General features: G+C 40.3%; 1 protein-coding gene across 1 annotated transcript; it reads left to right on the top strand.

Moving 5' to 3' along the window:
* Window positions 1-5,979: 5,979 nt before the first annotated feature.
* Window positions 5,980-8,607, top strand: LOC120714560 (lysozyme C-like). The gene is made up of 4 exons (XM_040000826.1): window positions 5,980-6,197; window positions 7,710-7,868; window positions 8,222-8,300; window positions 8,396-8,607. Exons 1-4 carry the CDS (start codon window positions 6,068-6,070, stop codon window positions 8,460-8,462), a joined length of 435 nt encoding a protein of 144 aa, XP_039856760.1. The 5' UTR covers window positions 5,980-6,067; the 3' UTR covers window positions 8,463-8,607.
* The last annotated feature ends 1,661 nt before the right edge of the window (window positions 8,608-10,268 follow it).

The raw sequence follows: 10,268 nt of genomic DNA on the forward strand, positions 1-10,268 counted from the left end.
CAATGAACAAAGAACACAAGATTCCTTCAAAATAAAACAGGAAACATGGAGAAAAATACAATAATCAACGAAATAAAACTAAAATACACACAACACTAGGCCGCAGACCCAGTACCATGACAATAATATTGTATTAGATTGTTCTTCCAAGTCCTTACAATCAGAGAAAAAGAAAATAACATAATTATTATTATAACTGGAATAAATAAAAATGGTTTAGATATTACAATTCTGCTTTCTCAAGTGGGTAGGATTATCACCAGTGATGACTTAATGATTTCTGTCCATGTTTTAGCTACAACTGGAGACCTGTTCATGACACTAACAAGTGAAGAGGTTTGATGGGTGTCTGTTACTTTCTTTGTTCTCTGACTTCCAGGCTTGGGAGAGCTTGAAAAATGTAATAATATTCTAATATTTAACCTCCTAGGACCTGGCGTCCACATATGTGAACATCACATTTTGGGTTATTTAGACCAAAATACTCAATTTTGCTCTACAAGAGCCTGATATCCACTTACGAGGACATTATACTGCTACTGTTCTATCAAAATTTTAAACGAATATCATCACATGTGGCTCTTATTTTTCTTAAAAACAAAAATAAGGTAAAAAAATAAATAAATCTGGTAATTCTTTGTTTTTACATTCATATGCCCCAGTATGCTCAAATATCAAAGAGAAATTAAAAATGTATGCCGTGGAAGAGTTCGGGTCTTAGGAAGTTAAAGCACACAGTAGTGTTGGTGTCGATACCAATGACGACTAAGATCTCAAAGGGCTAAAGCTGTTATACTCTATGATTCTCTATTCAGAGCAACTTCTGATATACTGGTAGTTTTGACCCTTTTCTCCCTAACTGTGATGCTCTCAGCAGGTTTTGGAGACCCAAACAGAATGTAACCTATGTACAAGAGAATTTACTTTTAATTTATAATTGTATGTTTTAGTACAACATCTGCCACTTCTACCTGCAGTATGCTGCTTATATATAGATAAATATGGTGACATACTTGTGAGTGACAGCAGGATGGATAATTGCATTAATGATGCTGGGCACTGATTGGTGGGTAATTCCTGTGAATAGGGGTGTCAAAACTATGGTCTGACAGCCAGAGCCTGATAGATGGTCTAACCTGGCAATCTAAAGGAGCTGGCAAGCTCATTTACACATGCAGCCAAGTCTAGCTTGGCTGCATGTGTAAATTGCAAAGAAGGATTTCAGGCTTCTAGACCTTGTTGATAGAACAATTGGAGATTATGTATCGGAATTTCAGGAGCAGGACCACGTGTCACGTGTTGCCAGGGCAAGCCGTGTGTGAATTATTTAGGACCCAAGAGGCGGCAGCTCTGGTGTAAGTGAGTTTATTAAACAAATGTAGATACAAACAGAAATGGCAAGGGTGAACATGAAACTAAGAAAACCTAAACTGGGAAAAACTAACCAGAAACAGAGATGCAGGGAGATGCAGGGAGATGCAGGGAGATGCAGGGAGATGCAGGGAGATGCAGGGAGATGCACAGGATGACGGACAGAGAGATTCAGACGAACCAGCAACAAGGACGAGGGAACACACACTATAAATACACACACCAGCAATCAGGGGATGGGAAACAGGAGGGAAACACACCTGGGAGACATCACAGCTGACGAGGCAGGGGAAACGTAAACAGAACGCACTGACATCAGACAGAGACCTTCAAAGTAAAACAGGAAACGCATACACATAATGACACAGACTCAGAGACGCGGACTAAACACAGAGACCTTACTACACTAAAGGGGATACACAAGCAGGGATGACACCAAACAGAGGGAACACAACTAAACCCTGGGAAACCCAAAACAACAGTCATAATACATAAAACTATTAAAAGTAAAAGTACACAACCAAAAACACTGGGTCACAGACCCAGGACCATGACACCACGCCTCCAAACATGCTCCTTCCGGTTGTCATCTATATAGGTTCCCCCACTTCTGCAAGCTGTTCATTCTCTTTACGTGCCCCGCCCTCCCTCCCTCCTTGTTCTCAATTCTTTAACTTCTTCACTCCTATTTAGTACCCCTTCGAGGCCTTCCCCAAACCGCAGCTCAATTCATGTCCAAGCATTCACCTTTACCTACTAAAACGCTGTCAAACCTAAAATGAGGACGAGGTGAAATTTTTCATCCTGAAAGTTTTGCCGATGACCTGGTTAAGACAGGATTGTGTCATTAACAGAGGTTGTTAAAATTTCACCCAAAAATAAAGCCTGAAGTGTAATCAGTATTAAAAGCATTTTTACTGATAGGTCTTAACTTATACTGATCCAATCCACTGGTGAATACAATAGGATTTATCTGGCCGATGAAGTAAAATGAATTTCATTTTTCTGCCATACAGAGTGTCTTAGCCGTCTAATCTTGGCTAGTTGAGCAGTGTTAACCCTGTGAACTCTGTGAAGCCATCACTGGTGATGACACCAATTCTATCTATCCATTCATTCATTCACTTCTGCTTATCCTTTTCAGGGTCGCGGGGGGTGCTGGAGCCTATCCCAGCTGTCATAGGGCGAGAGGCGGGGTACACCCTGGACAGGTCGCCAGTCTGTCGTAGGGCTAACACACAGAGACAGACAACCATTCGCGCTCACATTCACTCCCGCATTCACACCTATCGATTAACCTATCCCCACAAACTGCATGTCTTTGGACAGTGGGAGGAAGCCGGAGTACCCGGAGGGAACCCACACAGAAAGACCCCGGCCTGGAAATTGAACTCAGGACCTTCTTGCTGTGCGGCAACAGTGATGACACCATTTCTAACCCTATGTTTTTGGAGAAATATGTAACTGGAGTTAGAGTTGGGATTTTTTGATAATAAAAAATGCAGGTCATGTGATCATTATTAGTTTGCCTCTGATTGCCAAGACTTCTCATAACAGAGAGAACAGAGGGTTATCACCACAGTTAACTGAGCTCATGTTTCCTGTTGTACTAGCTTAAGCTATGTAACTTCATTCTAATTATTAATTACTGAATGACTACTGTTTACCAAAACTTCATGTCCTGTACTGGGGACATAAATATGTGTGTTAGTGTTCTTGATTCATTTTATCTTATCTCAAATATCTTGGTTTCTGCATAAAAATCAGATGTTGACCTCTGTTATTTCCCCAGTGTCCAGGTAAGGGTAGGAATATAGCTCAACCTGTAAATGGACAGTTATCAAATTAAGTTCAGCTCACCATTAGCAGTTTATATGGATTCATTTACAGCATCTTCCCTTATTTTTATACTTGTTGTTCTCTCATCTGTACTTTTGAAATTCCTGTCACACTTAACTCTTCCCCAAAGCATACACCACACATGATGTTCGATTTGGGCAGCAGCCCTTTTATTTGCCCCACACAAACACACTGAGGTTTTGCTTGTTCAGCCTGGGACACAGACACTCCCCTGGTGGCTTGTTGCTTCCTTCTGTGTCTCTGCTCCTCACTGTCAACATCAAACACAACTCAACGCACTGTGTCACCCTTCCTCTGCAGCAGGCCACAGACCACGCCCCCGCCATAATTCCCTTCATTTTTTTCTTTGTTTGGACAAAGTGCTTTTGAGAGATGTCAACATGGCAATAAACTGTGCCAAGCAAGTTGTTAGGGATCTTCTAGGCATCAGAGCCTGGTAAGAATGGATCATATGATCATCTGATGTGATGTGATGGTGCTGCTTCACCAGACTGATGATCCTTGTGTCTGGTTCCAGGTTGGATGACGTGATAACTTTGAGGGTCATGATCTCACAAAGTATTTGGCTGGATGTGGTCTTTAACCAGCACATAGAAACAGGAGGGTGTCATCAACATAATAAAATGCCCCTGTCTTCCTCTGAAGCATTTGGGCTGTTTCTGTGTTTTTGAGCTAACTGGAGTGAAACACACTGAGATACTCAAACTAATAAACTGAATTAAAATCTTGATTTTCAGTTTGTGTGATTTATCGTTTCTATAATATAACCCTCGATGTCATCATTAATTCATCATCAATTAAAATATGTCATTTTTCATCCATCCATCTTTGACATTTATCCAGTTCAGGGTGACAGTGGGGCTGGGGTCTATCCCACCTCCCAAAGGGCAGAGTACACCCTGGACAGTTCTCCAATCTGTTGCAGTGCTAATACAGAGAGACCATTCACCTCTGTGGGTAAGAGAGAAGCCACACAGACACAGAGAGAGTATGCAAACTGCACAAAGAATAGCCACAGAGTGGATCTGAACCTAGAACTGTCTCGGTCATGGGTCGGTGACCTAGTGTTTTGAGTTTTGTACTTTTACATTTGATTTTATCATGGTTTATGACTGTTTTTGTTTTGGTTTCTGTCCTAGTATTTCTAGCTCCCTTCTGTAGTACTTCCTGAGTTCTAGTTCTTAAGTTTTTTTATTTGGCTTCTTGTTGTTAACTCTGTGTCTTTCTGTCCCACATTTCAGGTCTCTATATTCTGTCTCCCGAGTCTCTGTTAAGTTTACATGTCTAGAGTTCAGTCGGTGTTTCCTGTTTTACTTTGAAGGTCTGTGTCTCATGTCAGTGTTTCTAGTTTGCTTCCCTTGTCTCATCCTGCCTAATTACTCCCAGCTGTGCTCTCCTTTTGTGTCTCATTGCCCTTGTTATCCCTCAGTGTATTTAAGCCCTGTGTTTCTCTTTGTCAGTGTTGTGTTCTCCCTCATGCTGTGTGTTCCCTTGTGTGCTGCTCTGTGATGTTTAATTTATATTTTCCCAGTCTAGTTTAGTTTTGTATAATTTCCTTGAGTCAGTAAATAAAGCTGTATTTTGAGTTTATTCCCGTGTGTTGTGAGTCCTGCATTTTAGGTCCAATCTCCTGCCTGCCACACAGCAATCCTTGACAAGAACCTTCTTGTTATGAGGTGACAGTGCTAACCACCCTGTGTATGTAATTTTTGTTGTATTAAATTATCCAAGTCTTTAGAGTCAGAGTTCCAAGAAAATAATCCTTCAACTGAATTTTTTTTCAAAAAGTTAATTTTCCTTTTCTCCAAACACTTTGGGTTATCACCAGTATGAAAGCCTGTTTCCACCACTTAAAAAAAAAAAAGAATTTTGAAATTTCGAGTTAGCGCTGCCAATCAGTAATCTACGTGAATGACGACGTCATTTCCTTGTTACCCCGAAGCTGAAGCCCTCAGCTACAAATGCTACAGCTAAGCTACCGGTATTACAGCCAGTCATGAACGCACAAATTGCTGAATAATTTCAACATGGCTTCACAAATGCTGAAATCCTTGTGTTATTAGCTGAATCACATGGTGTTACTATCAGCAAACGTACTCTCGAAATCTCCAATTTGTTGCGATGCGGTTTTCAGTGAGTGTTCCTCTGCGCCATATCCTTCCTAACAAGAAAATGATGTCATTCACATAGATTACTGATTGGCAGAGCTAACTCGAAATTTCGAGTTACTTTTCTCAAAATTTCGAGTTAATAAGTTGAAATTTCAAGTTATGGATACTTTTTTTTTCTAGTGGCTTAAACGGGCTTCCAGTGATGACTTAATGATTTCTTTTTTAATTCTTTACATTATTTTTCACTGTTTGAGCTATAACTGGGTAACTACATAAATGCTTGTTATTTTTTGAGAAATATCTGGAAATTAGAATAAAATTTGACTTACATTTGGACTGAAATGTGGCAACTTCAAGTTGTATCCATTATTGTGTTCAATTTTAAAAGCATTTTATATTTTAGTCTTTTTTTAGTGCAATATTATATTCATGGTATGATTCATATGGTCCTGTGGTGTAAAATCAATAATAAAGCTTTGTATGCTTTGTTTCTGCCATTAATTAGAACTGCTTTAAAAAAAAAAAAACCTTCCTCAAACATCAGTTTGTCTCACTCTGATTGATCTGCTTTGTTTGTCTGTCTGGAATTTGTAACCATGAACCCACCATTGCTTGCTATTTGCTTTTGCGTGACTCATGCTCAGGTCCTCTTATCTGAACCTAGACAGTTACATCTCAGAAAACTCAGCAACAGCTCTGGACAAATTCAGACCAGCAGAGACACCATGATGAAAAGTCTTTTCTTTTTGCTCTTGGTGGCTGTAGCGAACGCTAAACGCTTCCAGCGCTGTGAATGGGCCCACAAGTTGAAGGATAGTGGAATGGACGGCTACCGCGATGTCAGTCTGGCTGACTGTGAGTATGACCTGTCAGACTGCCTGGTCTCACACACAAGAGCTAAATGACTTCACATGTGAATCCCATGTTAGGCACTTTACGATCAGCTTGTTATGATACACACACACACTATGTGTGTGCGAATGGGTGGATGACTGGATGTGTAAAGCGTTTTGGGGTCCTTAGGGACTAGTAAAGGGCTATACAAATACAGGCCATTTTTACCATACTTGTCACACCTTGTTACTTTACGTTACGTTCAGTCTGTTGCAAAAACACATCATTTGTTCCCATTTCTTTGGTCGAATTTACAAAAATGTCAGAAATGACCCAATTAGACAGGCATAAAATTGAACTTAGTTGTATCATCTAACATTTGCTGACGACCTATCAGAATTGGTCTCAGTGGAAGGGTTGCTGCCAAGAAAGAAAAGCAGGGGAAAAGGCAAATATATGCCAAATTATAACTGGCCTGAAAAGAAGTGAAAACAGGTCTTATGGATCAGTGTTAATGTAGCTGACCATTAATTTCCATCACAGTTTTCCTCAACAAACTTTTTTCCTAAAAAAATAAATAAAACAATAACTAAATATAAACAATCGAAGGAGGACAAAAACTGTGATGAAATGTACTGACACTTTTGTCAACGAATGAAAATGAGATTAAAAAAAATCTTGGAGATGTTAAATCTTGGAGATATTAAGCAGAACAAATTAAGTTGCATAGAAGTGCGGGACAAGCTTGGAAGTGATCCAATCAGAAGCTATTTCCTTGTGCAGCAAGGTTAGACCAGTGACAGTTTAAAAGTATATTCGTTGGGTTAGACGTGAACGATTGAGCTGCCCCTGGAAATGGAGCAGGTTTGGAACGGGCATCCGTAAAACAGAGGCTTTGTCATGTTTGATGGTACTTTTCTGCATTCATGATTCCATCCATGTTGACAAACTCTCCAACACCACTGTCCTCAGAGTTTAATATGCCATTAAATACCATCTGGAAGAACTCTGATTTGTAAGGGGCGACTGTGGCTCAGTGGGTTGGGAAGCGTATCTGTAACCGGAAGGTTGCCGGTTCGATCCCCGGGCTCTCTGTCCTGGTCGTTGTGTCCTTGGGCAAGACACTTTACCCTGTTGGCCAGAGGGGCCGATGGCGCGAAATGGCAGCCTCACTTCTGTCAGTCTGCCCCAGGGCAGCTGTAGCTCCAACCGTAGCTTGCCTCCACCAGTGTGTGAATGTGAGAGCGAATGAATAATGGCATTGTAAAGTGCTTTGGGTGCCTTGAAAAGTGCTATATTAATCCAATCCATTATTAAGGCTTCAGTTTTCAGCATGATAATAATCCCAAAAAACACTGCCATTGCACTGAAAGTGTACCTAGTTAGAAAAAAACACAGTCGAACACTATTAGTTTGGTCTTCAAATATGCTAAAAATGTGATTCTGATGAGAAAAGTGGATAAATGAGAAAGTGTTGGTTTTAATACCTGACGTTTAGATTTCAGGAGTCCATGTCTCCTGTTTTGTCTGCAGGGGTTTGCCTGACCAAATGGGAGTCAGGCTACGACACCATGAAGACGCACCACAACAACGATGGATCCACTGATTTTGGCATCTTTCAGATTAATAATCGCTGGTGGTGCAATGACAAAATCATGTCTTTCAGGAATGGATGCCAAATCAATTGCAAGGGTCAGTGATGAGCCAGGTCTTGTTGTAATCTGAATGATACCAAGGTTTAAGATTGGTTCATGGCATGAGGGGTTGTTAGAACTTCATCCAAGCAAAGAACCTAAAGATCTGCATAAAAAGCATTATTACTGAGAAAATCACATCTTCTATCAGTTATTATGCAAAGGTTATACTGGTCCAGCCCACTAGAGATAAAATTAAAGTTTTTCTTTGTACTTTACTGTTTTCCAAGCTTATACAATAAAACGTGTGTCAAAGTGGATGGATTAATACCCTTTCTCCTGTGTTGTACTTGTTTTACCTCAATCACCACATCTTAATTGCCATCATGTATTTACTTTTTTTAATCACAGACCTTTTAAGTGATGATGTCACCGTGGCAATCAACTGCGCCAAACGTGTTGTTACAGACCCCCAAGGTATCGCAGCCTGGTAAGAATGAATGATGTGATTCTAAAAACTGATGGTCCTGCTTTTTCTGGATAGACAGTCATTTGTGAAAGGATTAACTGTGTGTCTGGTTTCAGGTATGGATGGCGTAATCACTGTCAAGGTCGTGATCTCACACCCTATTTGGATGGATGCGGTCTTTAATCAACACATAGAAACAGGAGGGTGTCATCGGCATAATAAAATGTCCCCATTATCTTCTAAAACATTCAAACTGTTTCCATATTTGATTTTAAAGAAGTAAAATATACTTAGTTACTAAAACCAATAAATTCAGTTTAAATCTTGACTTTCAGTTTGTGTGGCTTACCATTAGAAGATTAGAACTATGTTTTGTTTTGTTTTTTACATTTTATTGTTCTCCTAACTCTTTACAATTAGGTTGTCTTATTTCTAGGCTAGTAACACAGACTGGAAAATTAGCCTTATGAAAACTTAAGTACAGTAGCTTCAGTAGCTTGAATCATTAATCATTCTCTGAGTCTCAGTCTCTCGCATTGTTGTGGAGAAATTTTGGCCCTCTCTTCTTCACAACATTGCTTCAGTTTATTTAGTTTGTGGGTATTCGTTTATGCACTTAAGGTCCCGCCTTTGAATCAGGTCAGACTTTATCCTGGGCAGTGTAACATGTCAATTCTTTTCTTTTTCAGTCATTCTGTTATAGACTGGGTCAGAAGAGTTCCTGGTTAATTCAATGGCTGTAAGTTGCCCTTGTACTGTGGCTGCAAAACAACCCCAAATCGTTACTCTTGTATCACCTTAATTCACGCTTTGTATTAAGTGTTTGCGCCGATGTGCTGTGTTTGGTTTTCATCAAATGTGGTATTATGCAATATGGCCAAACATCTCCACATCTAATCTGTCGAAAGAGCATTGTTCCAAAAGTCTCATAGATGGTTCACATGCAGCTTGGCAAGCCTAAGTAGTGCTGCCATGTTCTTTTTAGAGAGAATGGGCTTTTTGCACTGTCTGACCTTGGGATGAATTTAGTGGGATGTCTAGTACTGGGGATGCTACAGACCAGCAATGTGCAAAAACTTTTGCTTTGACAGAGGTGCTCACAAGAGTCTTGTTCAAGGCCACAAAGCATGTTGGGAAATTCTGTGAAATTTGTGTCCAGAAACATAAATCGTTAGATTAACTGTTGAGACTATTTCACACACTGTTGGGTGAGAAGCAGTTGCACCCTGGATGGGTTGGCGGACTGTAGCAGAGCATGTGCTTAAGCAGCACCTATCAGCTAAAATCTTTAATAAACAACAACAGTTTTTAAAGTAAATTTAAAGATGTTTCCCATATGGAAAAGATATATATAAATCTTGTAAAGTTTGTATCTGTCTTGTGTGAAACTACAAGAGTGAAAACAGATATAAGATCCCTAGAAAAATCATACAAATGAAACTTGTATGTTTTGGATACTTACTAAAACAATATATGAAAGTGGGCACTTTCATGAGTAAATCATATAAGCCTTATATGATTCACTATATGAAGTAGGCCACATCTGATGCATCTGATAAGTTTTTTCTATTTCTTTTCCATATAGGAAACAATTAGTGGATTTGATTATTTGGACCTTGCTCAATATGATGGTTCAAAATCAGATTTCACAAACCTATAGTGTAATACTTTCTTCTTTTCCGTCTACAGTCTGCAGATGCAGTCAGTAGCGATTTTTGATACGGGCGACACGGGCGGTTGCCCGGGGCGGCATCGTGGTGGGGGGCGGCATCACGGGCATCGGCAGGGAAAAAAAATTGCTCGTACTCATGCTGCCCCGACGTCATGCCAGCGCATACTAGGGATGGCATAGGCACCGATCAGTTTTCTATCGCCCATTTGCTGGGAGTAAGGGTGCCCTAGTTTGCGAGGTGCGCCTGCTGCTTGCGGCACAGGGAGGAGAGGGCGGGGCGGCGGGGGATTCTCCGGCTGGCTGGAGCAGCGTCTAAT

The sequence above is a fragment of the Simochromis diagramma genome, unplaced genomic scaffold (genome assembly GCF_900408965.1).
Source record: "Simochromis diagramma unplaced genomic scaffold, fSimDia1.1 OVJJ01000596.1, whole genome shotgun sequence".
In the NCBI taxonomy this organism is placed as follows: domain Eukaryota; kingdom Metazoa; phylum Chordata; class Actinopteri; order Cichliformes; family Cichlidae; genus Simochromis; species Simochromis diagramma.